General features: G+C 43.4%; 2 protein-coding genes across 3 annotated transcripts in view; one reads left to right on the plus strand and one right to left on the minus strand.

Annotated features, from left to right (window-relative positions):
* Positions 1 to 11,398, plus strand: PRLH (prolactin releasing hormone). The gene is made up of 3 exons (XM_044304312.1): positions 1 to 100; positions 4,015 to 4,056; positions 10,300 to 11,398. The coding sequence occupies exons 1-3, from the start codon at positions 1 to 3 to the stop codon at positions 10,464 to 10,466; spliced, it is 309 nt and encodes a 102-aa protein (XP_044160247.1). The 3' UTR covers positions 10,467 to 11,398.
* Positions 11,399 to 11,501: 103 nt separating this feature from the next.
* The window catches only part of RAB17 (RAB17, member RAS oncogene family), a 45,602-nt gene continuing 38,180 nt past the window's right edge, over positions 11,502 to 18,923 (minus strand). For both annotated transcript variants that reach the window (XM_044302775.1, XM_044302774.1), the window contains one exon: positions 11,502 to 13,574. In XM_044302775.1, the coding sequence (XP_044158710.1) occupies positions 13,453 to 13,574 (122 nt within the window). In that variant the 3' untranslated portion in view covers positions 11,502 to 13,452. The remainder of the gene's footprint in view (positions 13,575 to 18,923) is intronic.

The following is an 18,923-nucleotide window of genomic DNA, read 5'->3' on the forward strand; positions in this document are numbered from 1 at the left end:
ATGAAACTGGAGAGTGCCTCTATTTCCTGCTTGTTGCTGCTGTGCTTGGTCATACCGGAGACTCAAAGTCGAGTACTCCAGCCATCCGTAGACATTCGAAGTGAGTACTTACAGTGAGATGAGACAGTAACATTTAACCAGACCTCTACTAATACCTTACTAGTACTATGCCACTATTACTAGTTTACACACTGTTAAACTGTTAATAATACACTTTCTTTTTCTGAAGCTGCAAGTGTATTTACTGTTTACTTTTCCACTAAACTAATATTGGAGGAGTAAAGGAAGTTAGACAGTTGGAGGTGGATGGATCCAGACAGTTTTTTATTAATACATGTACAATCAACGAGTTTTGTGAAAAACCCCTTTTTGACATACAATAGGACATGATTGTGTATCTAAAGAGTTTTTCCCCCGAAAAGCATTGTACTCGTTGGATTAATTAAATGCTATCTGCCTCCTCTACTCCTTCATTCACCGACGTGCAGTGTTTCTGTTGACGCATTGGGTCCGGCAGCCAGCCTTTCATAGTGTGATCCTTTTATGTCTACATGGTTATTGTGACCTTCACAACAACATAAAATGAGGGTCCAATCTCTAAGTCCATTTTTTTGCACTTTTTTCGCACAGGTCCTAGCAATACCCCCATATGTGGCTATAGTACAGGTCCTTCTCAAAAAATTAGCATATTGTGATAAAGTTCATTATTTTCTGTAATGTACTGATAAACATTAGACTTTCATATATTTTAGATTCATTACACACCAACTGAAGTAGTTCAAGCCTTTTATTGTTTTAATATTGATGATTTTGGCATACAGCTCATGAAAACCCAAATTTCCTATCTCAGAAAATTAGCATATTTCATCCGACCAATAAAAGAAAAGTGTTTTTAATACAAAAAAAGTCAACCTTCAAATAATTATGTTCAGTTATGCACTCAATACTTGGTCGGGAATCCTTTTGCAGAAATGACTGCTTCAATGCGGCGTGGCATGGAGGCAATCAGCCTGTGGCACTGCTGAGGTGTTATGGAGGCCCAGGATGCTTCGATAGCGGCCTTAAGCTCATCCAGAGTGTTGGGTCTTGCGTCTCTCAACTTTCTCTTCCCAATATCCCACAGATTCTCTATGGGGTTCAGGTCAGGAGAGTTGGCAGGCCAATTGAGCACAGTAATACCATGGTCAGTAACCCATTTACCAGTGGTTTTGGCACTGTGAGCAGGTGCCAGGTCGTGCTGAAAAATGAAATCTTCATCTCCATAAAGCTTTTCAGCAGATGGAAGCATGAAGTGCTCCAAAATCTCCTGATAGCTAGCTGCATTGACCCTGCCCTTGATAAAACACAGTGGACCAACACCAGCAGCTGACATGGCACCCCAGACCATCACTGACTGTGGGTACTTGACACTGGACTTCAGGCATTTTGGCATTTCCCTCTCCCCAGTCTTCCTCCAGACTCTGGCACCTTGATTTCCGAATGACATGCAACAGTCCAGTGCTGCTTCTCTGTAGCCCAGGTCAGGCGCTTCTGCCGCTGTTTCTGGTTCAAAAGTGGCTTGACCTGGGGAATGCGGCACCTGTAGCCCATTTCCTGCACACGCCTGTACACGGTGGCTCTCGATGTTTCTACTCCAGACTCAGTCCACTGCTTCCGCAGGTCCCCCAAGGTCTGGAATCGGTCCTTCTCCACAATCTTCCTCAGGGTCCGGTCACCTCTTCTCGTTGTGCAGCGTTTTCTGCCACACTTTTTCCTTCCCACAGACTTCCCACTGAGGTGCCTTGATACAGCACTCTGGGAACAGCCTATTCGTTCAGAAATTGCTTTCTGTGTCTTACCCTCTTGCTTGAGGGTGTCAATGATGGCCTTCTGGACAGCAGTCAGGTCGGCAGTCTTACCCATGATTGCGGTTTTCAGTAATGAACCAGGCTGGGAGTTTTTAAAAGCCTCAGGAATCTTTTGCAGGTGTTTAGAGTTAATTAGTTGATTCAGATGATTAGGTTAATAGCTCGTTTAGAGAACCTTTTCATGATATGCTAATTTTTTGAGATAGGAATTTTGGGTTTTCATGAGCTGTATGCCAAAATCATCAATATTAAAACAATAAAAGGCTTGAACTACTTCAGTTGGTGTGTAATGAATCTAAAATATATGAAAGTCTAATGTTTATCAGTACATTACAGAAAATAATGAACTTTATCACAAGATGCTAATTTTTTGAGAAGGACCTGTATATAATAAAGTAGTCTCAATATCCATACAAAAAAAGATAGTTTAAGATCATTTATGCTTCAGTCGGATAGTTCAGCTTTGTTTAGTCAAGATACCACTTGTGTCTGCTAAGTTTTCTTCCTCAGATTCTTTATTGTTCCACGTTCCCATGAATAGCCATATACAATACTATAAAATGTCGCTCGGATCTTTGTTTTAATAGGCAAATCACTATATTTGAGGATATTTTATGATAACATTTTTTAACAGCTTGACAGATTTCACTATTTTTTTCAAGACATACTTCATGACCTCAAGACAGCATATAGCATGGTGGTTGAATGGGGCTTGGGTTGATTGAGACATGTTTATAGAAGAGTAAATGTTGTGGCTGTAATAACTATAGAGTATTATGGTTTTTATAAAAAGAAAATGAAAAGATACTAGTGGTCTTATCTTCACTGTCGCTGTATATCAACAAACCCCATAAAATCCTGTGATATAAAAAGTCATGCAATCTCTAGGTAGATGTTTGTCTATAAATGTCAATATATTCATTGTACATCTTAATGGGAGGCAATTAGTATACATTGACACTGTAGCTATAGGCTAGTTACTTTATGCTAGCTGACAGTATACTTGTTAGGAAAGACAATTTAGCTTGAATTTACTTATAGGGCCAATCTGTCAAAGCTACCTATTATTATTAGCATTGGTATCATGGCATTGCATCCTATGCTTAGAGAGGTCCATAGACTTCCCAGACTTCTGCAGCATGGCTACAGCTAGAAACCCTCCACAGTCACATTGCAGAAAAGAAGCCAATGACCCCAGTAATAAGTATGCCCCTTCTTCGTCACCTTTTACAGCTACTATAGTAAAAAGAAGCATCATTTGCTGCACCACAGAAAAGTCGTGGGTTCAAAGGGAATGAAAAGCCCACATCCCAACCTTCTTTATTGTGGAGGAGCCACCAGCTGCATAAGAAAATACTTTGTCTAGGGCTACCTCTATTGCAGCTACAATGTGGCCCATGGTTTGATTGGCCTTTTGCCTTATTTGCGATATATCATAATATTTTCTATAATCTAATACTCTTACAATCACAGATCAGGATTCCACCATCCTGAGCCCGAACCTAATTCATTTTGATGCCACCAGACTCTCAAATAGAGAACCATAGGTGAGGAGATCTCGGGCAGAAAGCAAAGTTGTTTTTTTCTGCTGCTTATATTACCTTGATAACTTCATATTCAATATTGAAATGGGTTATCTGAATTTATGATGCATGAAACTAATTCTGCTGAGAAGGTCTGGCTGTTTGGATCATGCATTCATGGAGAAGAGTACATGGAATAATCCCGGATAAAGTTTCTAGTGGTTCCTATTCATTCATGGCCTTAATAATATTTAAGGGTACGTTCATACTGCAGATCTTGTTGCTGTCAAAATATGCCACGTACTCTGTTGCAGAGACCATTGCAGTTTTTGCCATGGTTGTTCACTTTTAATGGCATGGACCCGCTCAAGGCTTAGCTCCATTGACTGCAGCTAAACCCAAAACGAACACCTGCCACGTTGTCCGTTCGCTGTCACAGCTTTAAACCTCTGGCCCTGCCATATAAAACGAATGGATGCAGACACCACACCACCGCCGGCAGAATTTTGGCAGTGTCCACACCAAAATTTAGTCAGCAAATTCCAATGTGTGAATGGGCCTCTCCACTCCACTAAGATTGTGCCAAGAACAAAAAGCTTTTATTCCATTATTTTTTATCTAAAATTTGTTTCAACCTTTCCTAGGTCTTTTCCCTAAAATGGCCACAGCTGCACACAGAAGAAGTGGTATGTCTATCCATACATACTTATGTGTTTGTGACATACGTGTAATATGGCCTCATTTCACAGGTTCATAGGTTCTTTTTATCTATATATCGTTTTAGTCATACTACTTGGGCTCCATCATCTCATTCTCAACATATGAGCATGCCAAGAATTGCATGAGAAGATCTGGCCATGGAGTAGTATGGATTGTGTGGTTATTATGAACTGATCAATATATGCAACTATATTCCAAGTGTAATAAGAGAAGCAGTTAGTGATAGAACCTGTGGTATGTGGACATCATAGTCCTCTCACTTGATTCATTGCTGTTCTAGAGATATTTGGAAAGAGGCACTGATATTGTGTAATACTTCTTATAATAGCTTGTGCCATTCAGCAAATGGCATTTATCACGTAGACAATGGTAATGTATTGCGATTGTCCATATTGCCTCCTTTGCTGGCTGGATTCATTTTTCCATCATATTATACACTGTTCATATCCAGGGGTTACGACCACCCTAAAATCCAGCAGCAGTGGTCGTGCTTTCACTCTATAGGAAATAGCACGGACCTATGTGCGCTCCCATGGTCCTGGCCACCAGAGAGGCTGACGCTTTTTTCTATAGTGCAAGCACAGCCACCGCTGCCGGATTTCAGGATGGTCATAACCACTGGGAACAAGAAATGTATAATATGATGGAAAAATGAATCAAACCAGCAAAGGAGGCAATATGGACAACCACAATACATTAATAAGGGAGAGTTTACATCACCTTTTCAGGTGATCCTGGTGTAAAAAAAAAAAAAAAAAGCATCCTGTGTATCAGTCCTCCAGTACTTTTTTCTGTCTAAAAAACGGATCTCAGATGGATATGGCCCAAATGGATGCCAAATGTGCATAAGCTAATGCACAGAATCCATTTTTTCACATGATCTTGTTTTGTTTGTAACGTATCAGAAGTACGGAAAATGAAACGGTAATGTGAACCTAGCCTAATTGTATTAACTTTCTCTACATGATAAATGCCATTTGCTGAAGTGAGACAACCCCTTTAACGTGTGTCTCAGTTACCATTCCCACCTCAAATCAAGGGATTAGTTTCAACCAAATTTCTCTGGACACATTTTTATTAACCCTTTCATATCATTATCTTGCTGTAGACCACATTTAAGACTATTCATGGCATTTGGGCAAGCAGTAGTTACTTTTAAACATTTCGGACAGAAACGGATTATATCAGATTTTTCTCATTCACAGCACGCTAAAATTCACATGCATCATCCCCTAGTCACCAGCTATCGCCTCCATTCCTTATGTTATATAAGTAAACCCCCTGAATCACCCTTAAAGGGAACGTGTCATCAGAAAATTACATATTGTGTGTAGCAGTGAAACCACTGGTACGCGCACATATCTCAAGAACAGAGGACCTCCGCCCCCTAGACGGCCTATAGCTGTGCAAAGGAGTCCAGAGGTGGCCAGGATTATGGAAGCAGCTGAGCTGGGCTGTTTCTGTAGATCCCTCAGGAGTTACTGAACTAGGAGACCACAGGGAGCTTGGATGGTTCTGTGGTAAGGAGGTCCCCTAAATGCTGGCAATCACATCCACAATGAGATTGAATGTATAGGTAGCCAGCATTTAGGTCACCTCCATCTTTGAGATAGGTGTGGGTCCCGTATCCAACAGATATTTGCCTGTCTGAAATGTATAAGATAAGAATACCTATTTAAATTAAGTTTTTTGTTTTTTTGTTATATATATATATATATATATATATATATATATATATAAAAAGATGAAAAACGGACAGCACTCCAAGTAAAAATAAGTGATGTTTATTCACCCACGTGGATGGCAACGTTTCGGCTCATGCAAGAGCCTTTTTCAAGCAATGAACACAATACAAACTGGGGTATATATAGCCCAACCCCTATGATGTCACAATGTAATCAATAAGCAAGCATATTGCAATAAAGTGCCAAAAGTGCATATAAAGAGAATCAAACTGTAGATATATCAGTGTAATATACAAAAATCAATCACTGATGTGATACAATACATTATTAAGTGAATGTATTACAGCATCAAGGTGCATTATAGCATAACAATGTAATAATCAATCAATAAATACCAGGTGCACGGATGGTGGGAGGGACCCGAAGAAAAAATTATATATATATATATTTATAGTCCAGAAAAAAAAAAAAATATATATATATATATACACAGGTCCTTCTCAAAAAATTAGCATCTTGTGATAAAGTTCATTATTTTCTGTAATGTACTGATAAACATTAGACTTTCATATATTTTAGATTCATTACACACCAACTGAAGTAGTTCAAGCCTTTTATTGTTTTAATATTGATGATTTTGGCATACAGCTCATGAAAACCCAAAATTCCTATCTCAAAAAATTAGCATATCATGAAAAGGTTCTCTAAACGAGCTATTAACCTAATCATCTGAATCAACTAATTAACTCTAAACACCTGCAAAAGATTCCTGAGGCTTTTAAAAACTCCCAGCCTGGTTCATTACTGAAAACCGCAATCATGGGTAAGACTGCCGACCTGACTGCTGTCCAGAAGGCCATCATTGACACCCTCAAGCAAGAGGGTAAGACACAGAAAGCAATTTCTGAACGAATAGGCTGTTCCCAGAGTGCTGTATCAAGGCACCTCAGTGGGAAGTCTGTGGGAAGGAAAAAGTGTGGCAGAAAACGCTGCACAACGAGAAGAGGTGACCGGACCCTGAGCAAGATTGTGGAGAAGGACCGATTCCAGACCTTGGGGGACCTGCGGAAGCAGTGGACTGAGTCTGGAGTAGAAACATCGAGAGCCACCGTGTACAGGCGTGTGCAGGAAATGGGCTACAGGTGCCGCATTCCCCAGGTCAAGCCACTTTTGAACCAGAAACAGCGGCAGAAGCGCCTGACCTGGGCTACAGAGAAGCAGCACTGGACTGTTGCATGTCATTCGGAAATCAAGGTGCCAGAGTCTGGAGGAAGACTGGGGAGAGGGAAATGCCAAAATGCCTGAAGTCCAGTGTCAAGTACCCACAGTCAGTGATGGTCTGGGGTGCCATGTCAGCTGCTGGTGTTGGTCCACTGTGTTTTATCAAGGGCAGGGTCAATGCAGCTAGCTATCAGGAGATTTTGGAGCACTTCATGCTTCCATCTGCTGAAAAGCTTTATGGAGATGAAGATTTCATTTTTCAGCACGACCTGGCACCTGCTCACAGTGCCAAAACCACTGGTAAATGGGTTACTGACCATGGTATTACTGTGCTCAATTGGCCTGCCAACTCTCCTGACCTGAACCCCATAGAGAATCTGTGGGATATTGGGAAGAGAAAGTTGAGAGACGCAAGACCCAACACTCTGGATGAGCTTAAGGCCGCTATCGAAGCATCCTGGGCCTCCATAACACCTCAGCAGTGCCACAGGCTGATTGCCTCCATGCCACGCCGCATTGAAGCAGTCATTTCTGCAAAAGGATTCCCGACCAAGTATTGAGTGCATAACTGAACATAATTATTTGAAGGTTGACTTTTTTTGTATTAAAAACACTTTTCTTTTATTGGTCGGATGAAATATGCTAATTTTCTGAGATAGGAAATTTGGGTTTTCATGAGCTGTATGCCAAAATCATCAATATTAAAACAATAAAAGGCTTGAACTACTTCAGTTGGTGTGTAATGAATCTAAAATATATGAAAGTCTAATGTTTATCAGTACATTACAGAAAATAATGAACTTTATCACAATATGCTAATTTTTTGAGAATGACCTGTACACAAAAGAAAAACCACCAGCAACACCATCCAAGAAAAGGAGGGAAAAGGGTGCAGAGCCCAAGTATGGCAATAGGTGCTTACCCACTTGTATAGGACAAAAAATTGGACTGCACTCCGAAGGACTTTCCAAAAAGTCAATGAACTTTATTCACCCATAAAGTGGCACAGAGCGACGTTACGGCTCATACATGAGCCTTTCTCAAGCCCTGTGTATGAGCCGAAACGTCGCTCTGTGCCACTTTATGGGTGAATAAAGTTCATTGACTTTTTGGAAAGTCCTTCGGAGTGCAGTCCAATTTTTTGTCATATATATATATATATATATATATATATACATATCATTATTATTATTATATATTTTTTTTACATTTTTCTAATTAATACTAAAAGGGAAGAGATCCTGAAATCTTGCAGTTTTCACTGTGGCCACTGACCCTCATAACAGACAATTTTTTTTCTGTAGAGGTCACTTTCTTCGGCCGTTTCTTTCATTAAATTCACTGGCAGTATTACAATGAAAGGTTTCACCTACATATGGATAATAAAAGGTCATGGTCACAGCTCACATCCTCCCCTTCACTGCATAATGACCTCTGGAAAGGTCACAGAAGGTATAAAATACTCTCTCATAGCAATCAATGAGTGATCTCCAAATGGCAGGTTCCCATGGTGTATGTGGCTTCCATAAAGCATATGCTGTCCAGAAAGATGGCTTCCCCCATAATCATTGTACAGAGAATGGAAGAAAAAATACACAATCAGAAAATAAAAATAGATTAGAAACATTTGTATTGTATCACTTTCCGATTTTAATTAGCAAAAGAAAATAGATTAATTGTCACTTTCCTTAAATTCTCACTTTCCAAACCCCAATAATGACACTTCAGCGGTCGCATGTGCAAGAACGGCACATCACTAGCAGTAACACCATTCTTGCACATGTGGCCCCTGAGGCCATTGATTGGCTATAGCAGTTTTGTTACCAAGAACTGGTCTCCAGCACTTCCGGTCTGGCAGGGATCCATGGGAGCCAAGGCATTGGAATGGATGGTGTTTTAAAACAGGAGTTAGTTTTCTTTATTTATTTTTTTAACACTGCTGCTTTCCAGACAACCCCTTTAATTATAGAAGCTTGCGATGACTTCTATTATCTATATAATAGTTTAGCCAGTGAGCTATTAAGTAAAATGTATCTGTACAGCGCCACCTGCTGGTTGTTCTTTTTCTTATTTCTCTGTCCACCTTGGTAAAGTGGACTCACGTGCTCAATTCCAGCCTTCAACTGCCTCCTGAGCTGTAATAGGGAGAAAGCTGCAGCAGAAGGGACATGCCCCTGAGAAAGGGCACTGCTCCTGAGCTGCCAGCTTGATATCAATGAATGGGATGATGTCTGGATCCATGTGAGGTACAGGGCTGGTGCTAGATTTATTAGAAAGTGGCAGTCATGTACTATATGACTTTCATTTTTTCCATTGCTCATGGGACAATCCCTTTAAGGAACTTTTCAATTACCAGAACAGGGGACAATCACACCAATACATGCACTACAATAAACTCTGTCATCCTCTGGGCACACCTTTGGACGGTATAGGCACAATCTGACACTGTTTGGGTAGAATTAGGCATTGAGAGTATTTTGGCAACATATAGCCCTCACTGGATAGTTTTTGCACTCTATAGGTACTATAAGTCTCAAAGTAGACCAAATGATAGCACTCTATTGGCAGTATTTAGTGACACATGGGCAATATTGCATGTGCACTGCATGCAGTTAATGGGAGCTGCCTAGCACTGTCTGTGCTCTTTCTGACCGATGTGTTGAGTACAGCAGCTATATGGCGCTATAAAGAGAGATTTTTTTTCATACTTAGTACCAGGGTGGCCCCAAAGATAAAACTGTGTTCCTTCTTCCCTTCCTAATTATGGAGGTATGTCCTCCTTGAGTATAGATAGTAAATATGGCTGACACTGCAATGGGAGAACTGCTGGTATCACTCCCATGAGGGCACTTTTCTGACTTGGCATGTGCGTATGTTTTTGTGCATACAGGTACATCTGCCTGCGTGCGCACTGCATGAACTACCTCCACAAAACCCCGCTGTTTGCCATCATCAAAATACAGGGGCTCATGCACACGACCGTATGTATTTTGCTTTCCGCAAAAAAAAAAAAAAGGATTTCATCTATGTAACAATGCCTGTCCTTGTCCGCAAAATGGACAAGAGCATGACATGTTCTATTTTTTGGCGGAACTGACTTGCGGATATACGAAAATGCATGGCACAAGGAGTCATTTCTGTTTTTTTTTGCAGACCCATTGAAGTGAATGGTCCCGCATACAGGCTGCGAAAAAAAACGGAACGGACATGTGCATGAGCCTTAACTCTCATTTTTATATTATCAGGGATATACAAAACTGCACTGAATGCACTAAACAAGTTATTCCTCTTTTCTTCCCCCAGATCCTGATATCGACCCATCATGGTACACTGGTCGTGGGATCCGTCCTGTGGGCCGGTTTGGTAGGAGAGGCACTAGCTGGGAAGACTCTCAAAAGTCCATGTACAGGCCACTGGGCCAGACATGTGTCCCAATAAAAGACAGCGCCGAGCAGAATGATGACTTCTAAAACTGCATGCGTGGTGGTGTCAAATCATCTTTTGCCTATGTACTGTATATATTTAGAAGATAAACAGCCCTTTAATCTTCCTCTAATTGGAAGCACATAGCCATACTGAGAGCTGAATTGGCTTTTTATTACCAAACTGTGTACACAACACATACTTATTTTTATGTATTAAGCTGAGAATTTAATATCGCTGACTCTGCAGGACTGTACAGAGAATACAATCACCTCCGTCATGGTCTCCAATATTGCTCATTATTTATTACCTTGGCCTCACATATACATACACTCTAGGGGCAATTTCATTTATTTACATGTCCAGTTTTTATGAAGCTTATAAATACTTTGCAGACCATGAGGTTCAACTTCTGAGCCTTTGCCTGGGGTGTAACTAGAATAGCGCCAGAACATGCGACTGCTATGGGGCCCAGGGCAAGAGGGGGCCCAGTCTTAGTTGGGATTATCTCCTCTTCTACTGGAGGTGAAAACTTGGTCAGGACTCTACACTCTAAAGGAACAACTTTTAGCAAATGAGGCAGTGGAAAAAATGGTTCAAGGGTAATTGAAAGGAGTTTAGGCGGTAACCCTTCTGTCCTGTGGGGGGCCTGGTCTGATCTTTGCTATGGGGCCCTTACTTCTCTATGTACGCCACTGGTCCTTTGCCTTCACGCAAACTAATATCATGGCTTTCATTCCTAAAAAGTACCTGTCACCTTTCCTGACATGGCTGTTTAAGAAACTACTTTCATGCCCATATAATAAAGATTCTGGAGCATCTATTCTTATGACTTTACGATGTACCATTCCCCTATTATTCCTTCTGCAGTCTGCAAGGTCCTACTGGGTGTTACCAGTTGGGGGTGTGCCCCATGCTTAGTCTGACATTATCCAATCAGTGCTGCCAGTGTCACGTGGCCCTGCAAAAAATATATAACATGTCCTATTCTTGTCCACGCTTTGCGGACAAGAATAGGCAGTTATACTAAAGGCTGTCCATGCCATTCCGCAAATTGTGGAAAGTGCAGGGACGCCATCCGTGTTTTGCAGAACCGCGATTTGCCGACCGCAAAACACACCACGGTAGTGTGCATGTAGCCTTACAGACATGTCAGGAGAGGTGACAGGTCTTCTTTAAAGGAACCATGAAAGCTATGATAGACACATTTTCAAACAGACCCCAATAATTTCTGACTATAGAAGTGTCCATCAAGGTCCCGGTAGTTTGGATGGAATTGCAGACCATGCTAAACTTGATCAGAAACATAGGAACCCCAATAAAACACATAATAGAGCCAATCTGAACAGAGGGGGCTTATTGCCCATAGCAACCAATCAGCTTCCAGGTTTCATTTTCCAAAGCTGTGAAAGGTGAAATCTGATTGGTTGCTATGGGCAACTAAGCCAGTTCTACTTTACACCAGTTTGATAAATGACCCCAAGAGTCTTTGGCTGAAGTCTGGGCAAACACTGGACTCTCAGACTCTCTGATTACTATGGATGTACCATCGTCTTTTCCCTTTATTTTCTAGTTTTTACAAATAAGTGCACCATCTTTTTTCTTTTCAATATGGAATATTTTATACCAACCAAAATAAAAGCAAGTTGCTTAAAAAGACAAGTTTTGATGGAACTACGTGTTCTCTGGTGACATCAGTCCATTTAGTGTTGCTAATGTCTCTCTTTATCTTCTTGAAGGGACACTTCCATCAGAAAGGGGTATTTTTTACACTTAAAGGGGTTGTCTCACTTTAGCAATGGAATTTATCATATAGACAAAGTTCATACAAGGCACATAGACTTGTTTCACTCTAGCGCTAAACTCTTTATCGTATCCGGTGTAGCCAGAAACTGCCAGAGCATCACCAGGCCCCATTGACTGTAAAGGTACCCAGTGGGGATCTGACCTGTTTCCAGCATTTGGGCCTAGATTCGGCCGGGCAGGGAAAGGTAATACCTGGGTATGCCAGATATGATTAACTCCAGCAGGTTGAACAGTTTTGCGCTAGTGTGAAACTAGGCTTACTAATGTATTGTGATTATCCATATTACCTCCTTTGCTGGCTTCATTCATTTCCCATCACATTATACACTGCTGGTTTCCATGGTTACAACCACCCTGCAATCCAGTAGCAGTGGCCATGCTTGCACTCTATAAGAAAAAGCACTGGACTCTGTGGTGGCAGGTACTGTTGAAGCATGCATAGACACACATGCGCATCAACTTGCTTTATGCACACCTCATATCTGCGCTGCAGCGGTGGCCGTAACCCGTGGAAACGAGCAGTGTAGATAGGTAATATATTGTCAATTTATTGCTGCTGTGAGGGGAGGATGTTATCTGAAAGGTGATCCACATGACAATAGTAGGTTTAGAATCAGAATAACAGGATGATTGTTCTCTTGATCAGCCTAAATAAAGGTGCCCACACAAGAACATTGCACTGATTAGTGTAATGTGCGATGCTCTAACCAAGTCACTACAGGGGTGCTCTCTCAAGTCAGATTGACGATCACACCGAAAAGGTCAAGCAAGACGTTTGCTGTGCTAAAAGTCTGAAGAGGAAGTTAAAGAGCCAGGACAGCAAGTAGGATACATGGAGTGGCTTTTTATCCAGAAAACCATCTACTTGTTTTTTATAAAGCAAAATTACACAGAATACTCACAAAGATTGTAAATATGTGATTTGAAAAACGATTGATGGGCGCACCCCTTTAAATTATAGTCCCTAGAAACTAGATCTTATAGTCTACTAAAGCGTAACAAAATGTCTTTAAGAAAAACACTCAAAATTGCAATGACAGGTGGTCTTGTGGGAGGTAGTCTTCCCGAAGAATGTGGCCAGTGTGTCACATAAAAACCTGGTCTGGAGAATGGGGCTGGTCTTCTCAATGAGGCGGTCTTTTATAGAGGTTTCCCTGTACTAGACGTTCTTTACTACTAGTATGTCCTGGAGACACACTATTCCACCCAAATGCTGCTACTGCGCCTTTAGTGGAAATTGCAGCATCTGTGCCTTACATCGGAGGAGCGTGATTCTTCAAGGGTGATGAGGGAGTCCCTTCTGCGTTGTTTCTCTTCCTTTTGTTTTTCCAAAGCCAGTAGTTCATGGGCTGCAGATACATAAAATAGGACCTGGATCAGTAAGACCCACAGGAAGCATTAGCCCATTAAATATAGATGTGCATTAAGTAGAAAACAGGGGAGTTTAAAGGATGTGCTTGGTGCGTAATATATGAAGAGTTCCTGTGGAGGAGACATATAAAGTGGAGAAGATGATGATGGATCTCAGGATCAGTGACATAACTTCCCTGTGGAATGTAATATATAACATCTGTCTTATCACTGCCTCCATTATACACCACAACGCTCTCATTGCACTCTGTTTAGTGTAATACCTCACAATATGGAATTGGGTATATTGATAAAATGTTGAGGTGAATATACAGGTACATTTTACACCGCTACACAAGTGGCCCACTAAATACAGGTAAAGACATCCAATAAACGACATGGAAATGTATTAGAAATGTACATAATGCACCATACATAATAATATATGTGTTGAGTTATGCGTTAACAGTATATTTTTGCAAAATAGCCAGAAATGTAAATACTGTACCTGGAAGAAACCGGTAGAAGCATGGAGAGAACATAAAACCTTCATGCAGATGTTGCCCTGTAGGGATTTCAACAGTGCACTGCTAACCAAAACCTACAATTAGTGTTGACTGAATCAATATATCCGAAGTGGACTTCAATCCAAATTTCTGTAAAAATTAAATTTGCCGCAAAGTCAAATTTCCTTGTGCTTTGTGGTAACAACTAGATTTTTGCATTTACCATCAAATCTGTTTCTCTTCTGTTCATTGTAGGACACAGGCTTGACCATGGGTATAGCTGTTGCCACTAGGAGGTGGACACTGAGCACAAAGGTGTGAGATCTTCCCATTAGCTATACCATTCCAACAGGGACTAAGCTAAATCAGTTAGTCCAAAAGCAGTAGGAGAAGCAAGACAAAAACAGGAAAACCAAACTATGTACCAGCCCAGAACCACACGGGCCAGAAAAGGGCCAGAAACAAGTGAACGGGTGGGAGCTGTGTCCCCCAATGAACAGTAGAGAAACTGATTTTACAGTAAATACAAAAATCTAGTTGTTTTCTTATCAGTATCATTGGGGCACACAGGCTTGAACATGGGACGTTACAGAGGAGTCCCAAAGGTGGGCATAACCAGAAACCCTCCTGCCTATCAGAGAACCGCCGTCTGCAAAACTCTACGCCCCAGAGAAACATCAGAAGAAGCAAAGGTGTGTACTCTGTAAAACTTGGCTAAAGTGTGCAAAGACGACCAAGTAGCCACCTTGCATACCTGAAGTGCCAAAGCCCCGTGATGACCAAGGAGGCCCCCACTGCCCAAGCAGAATGAGCAGTAACCCGGAAGGGTGGGACCCTGTCACCTGTCCACCGGAAGGATGATGTCTAGGACAGATAGATGCGAACGGCTCATACCAAATCCAGACTGTGGAGCGACTGCTCCAGAGGATAAGATGGGTAAGAATAATCTCTTCATTTAGATGGAATGCCGAGACAACCTTCGGAAGGAAGGACTAAACAGGGCGAAAGTCTACTTTGTCCTGATGGAGGATCAGGAAAGGCGACTGACATGAAAGAGCCGTGAGTTCTGATACCCTATGGATGGAAGTGATTGCCACAAAAAAGGCCAGCTTGTAGGATAGGAAGCAAAGTGACACCCAGGGCCGGATTAACGTAGGGGCTGATGGAGCTGCAGCTCCAGGCCCCTACCATAAAATAGGCCCATCCGTGCCAGGCAAAAGGCCGTTGGGAGCGGCCTTTTGCCGATTTGTACACAGCGCATCGCATCCGCATGGTGCAGGAGGGATAATCGCGGGCGCACTGAGTTCATATCCGGCGGGCCGCGTCATTACAGGAACAGCACCAGCTGCTCTCACGTCCTGCCACTGCCACCGGATATACGTCACAGCCGGATATCCGGAGGCTGGACATCAGAGCAGCTGGTGCGGTTCCTATAAATAATGCCCGCCAGATATGAACTCAGTAGTGTGCCCGCGATTATTCCTCCTGCACCGCAGTTTCGACCAGGCCAGCACAGGACGGCGACGGCCCACAGGCGCTGGGTCACAGGCAGCCCCCCAGAGTCGGAGACAGCAGGCAGCAGCAGGAGCTTCTGGAGGCAGGCTGCAGCAGGTATGAGATGCCCTCCCTTCCAACTAGATGAGTGTATCAGGGCAATCATAGTGCTGTTATGATTTATGGACACAGCTCTCAGCAGGCTCAGAAACAGCCTGTGGACTGTGACTCTCAAGAAGCACAGCCAGATAGAAGGCTGGCTAAGCATGCTGAGAGCTGTGTCCATAAATCATAACAGCACTATGAAAATTACTGACTGGCTTAGGCTACTTTCACACTAGCGTTCATAGGTCCGTTCGTGAGCTCCGTTTGAAGGAGCTCACGAGCGGACCCGAACGCCTCCGTCCAGCCCTGATGCAGTCTGAATGGAGCGGATCCGCTCAGACTGCATCAGTCTGGCGGCGTTCAGCCTCCGCTCCGCTCGCCTCCGCACGGACAGGCGGACAGCTGAACGCTGCTTGCAGCGTTCAGCTGTCCGCCTGGCCGTGCGGAGGCGAGCGGATCCGTTCAGACTTACAATGTAAGTCAATGGGAACGGATCCGCTTGAAGATGTCACCATATGGCTCAATCTTCAAGCGGATCCGTCCCCCATTGACTTTACATTGAAAGTCTGAACGGATCCGCTCAGGCTACTTTCACACTTAGAATTTTTTCTAAGTTATTAATGCAGACGGATCCGTACTGAACGGAGCCTCCGTCTGCATTAATATGATCGGATCCGTTCAGAACGGATCCGATCGAATGCTAGTGTGAAAGTAGCCTAAGGCTACTTTCACACTAGCGTTCGGTTCAGAGCGGATCCGTTCTAAACGGATCCGCTCATATAATGCAAACGGTGGCTCCGTTCAGAACGGATCCGTCTGCATTATATTGTCAAAAAATGTCTGTGAAATTAGCCTGAACGGATCCGTCCAGACTTTTACATTGAAACTCAATGGGGAACGGATCCGTTTGAAGATTGAGCCATATTGTGTCATCTTCAAACGGATCCGTCCCCATTGACTTACATTGTAAGTCTGGACGGATCCGCTTGCCTCCGCACGGCCAGGCGTTACCCGAACGCTGCAAGCAGCGTTCAGGTGTCCGCCTGCTGAGCGGAGGCTGAACGCCGCCAGACTGATGCATTCTGAGCGGATCCGCGTTGCGTTTTGATTTCATATATTATGTATATATTTCCATAAAAAGGCCCAGCAAAATCCTCAGCACCAGGCCCATGATGCTCTTAATCCGGCCCTGGTGACACCTACTGAAAAGGCTCAAACGGTAATGACTGGAGAGCGTTGAGCACTAGATTAAGGATTCAATGAGGATGGAAAGGGAGCTCAGCATGCGCAACCCCCTGCAGAAAAGTCTGAGCCACAGAAAGCAAAGTTCCGCTAAAAAAGAATGGAGAGAGCCGAAACTTGCCCTTTGAGGGAGCTGAGAGCCAGCCCAAGTCCATGCCCGACTGCAAGAAAGACAAGTGTCGCAGCAACGAGAAACTAATGGGAGACAGCTGATGACGCTCGCACCAAGTGAAGTAGGACTTCCAGGTCCGGTGGTAGATTCGGGAAGACGACGGCTTTCTGGCACGAATCATGGACTGGACAACCACATCCGAGAAACCCCGAGGCCTTAGTACGGCGGCTTCAACAGCCATGCCGTTAAATGTAGCGACCCTACATTCGGGTGGAAAATCAGTCCCTGCGACAAGAGATCCTCCCGAAGAGGAAGACGCCAGGGTTTGTCGGTGAGGAGGGTGACTAGAGATGCGTGCCACACTCAGCATTGCCAATTGGGTGTCCATCGAGAATGACTGGCAGACCTTTGGACCTAATTTTCTGGAGGAGACGCGAAATGAGAAAAAGAGGAGGGAACACGTAGAATCACTAGAGCATCGCACGCCAGGGCCCTGGGATCCCTGGACCGCGCAACGAAGTCCTCAACCTTGTGGTTGAAGCAGGAGGCCATGAGATCCAAGTCCGGCTGACCCCATCGCTCATAGATGGCTAGAAAAACCTACGGGTAAAAAGCCCATTCGCCGGGATAGAGGTGCTCCCAGCTGAGGAAGTCAGCAATCCAGTTGTCGACCCCGGGGATGTGGACTGCCGTCAGCGCTGGAACATGGTTCTCCGCACAGCTGAGGATCAGAGCTCCGGGTGCCGCCCTGGTGATTGAGGTACGCTACAGCCGTGGAGTTGTCGGACTGAACTCGAACCGGACGTTCTCGGAGATGGTCAGTCCAATGCCGCCGAGAGAGACGAATCGCTTTCAATTCCAGAATGTTGATTGGGAGGGAGCGCTCCTCGCGTGATCACACGCCTTGAACGGATAGATTTCCCAACACTCCCCCCCAACCCCGAAGGCTTGCGTCCTTTGTTAACACTTTCCAACAGAGAGGAAGGGAAAAAAAATTTGCAGACCTGCAAAGCAGAGAGGTCTGCCTCCTACAGACACTAAGCTAAAACTGAATTAGCTTAGTCCCTGTAGGAAGGGTATAGCTGAAGGGAGGAGCTCACACCTTTGTGCTTAGTGTCCACCTCCTAGTGGCAACAGCTATACCCATGGTGAAGCCTGTGTCCCCCAATGATACGGATGGAAAAAATAAATTTTCCCTGAAATGGTGGTAAAACAAAAATACATACTAACTTCATCCATTTGAGCATCCTGAATGACCTCACTATTATTCCCAGATGCCACGATCAGCAATGAACGTGGCATCTGAGGGGTTCATCGATGGGGGCGGCGCAATCGCTGTTCCCTGTCATTGCACCCACTACTTACAAATAAATGCATTTACAAAGCAAATTTCTTTGTGAAATTTGGCGAAGTAGCCGAATATAATTTTTCTAAACTTCGCTCATCTCTACCTACTATGTAATCCCGATTTTTTATCAACTCGGGAAAATTACATTATGGCTAGTGATTGGCTGCAGTGGTCACATGCCCCTGTGTCCAGACGTCATCGATGCAGCAGGAAGTGGAGTACAGCAGGGGGCCTGCCAGCTTGGGATGGGAGTAGCAATGAGGGGAGTATGACTTTTATTAATGTATTTCCACCAGGCTGGGCAGATTGAAAAATATTTTTTCCCCGGTCAGCTTCCTTAAATTGACCATATAAGTCAATTGGAAGCTGAAGGTGTTTTTAAGGGTATGACTGCATGGGACAACTCCGCTGCTGAATTTCCATTAATCCACCACCACAAAAACTGACCAATATGGCCTGGATTTAGCATCAGTATTGCTGCAGAAATGGCAGCCGGTCTTCTACCGCTTTCAACCTTGCAGCATAAATAAAAAATCCACAG

Source organism: Bufo gargarizans, chromosome 8, assembly GCF_014858855.1.
Source record: "Bufo gargarizans isolate SCDJY-AF-19 chromosome 8, ASM1485885v1, whole genome shotgun sequence".
NCBI lineage: Eukaryota > Metazoa > Chordata > Amphibia > Anura > Bufonidae > Bufo > Bufo gargarizans.

Excerpts from the sequence above, each read along its gene's own strand:
- PRLH (XM_044304312.1), top strand. The coding sequence starts at position 1 with ATGAAACTGGAGAGTGCCTCTATTTCCTGCTTGTTGCTGCTGTGCTTG. Across the intron at positions 101-4,014 it reads GCCATCCGTAGACATTCGAA|GTCTTTTCCCTAAAATGGCC; the intron begins GTGAGTACTTAC and ends AACCTTTCCTAG. Across the intron at positions 4,057-10,299 it reads AGCTGCACACAGAAGAAGTG|ATCCTGATATCGACCCATCA; the intron begins GTATGTCTATCC and ends TTCTTCCCCCAG.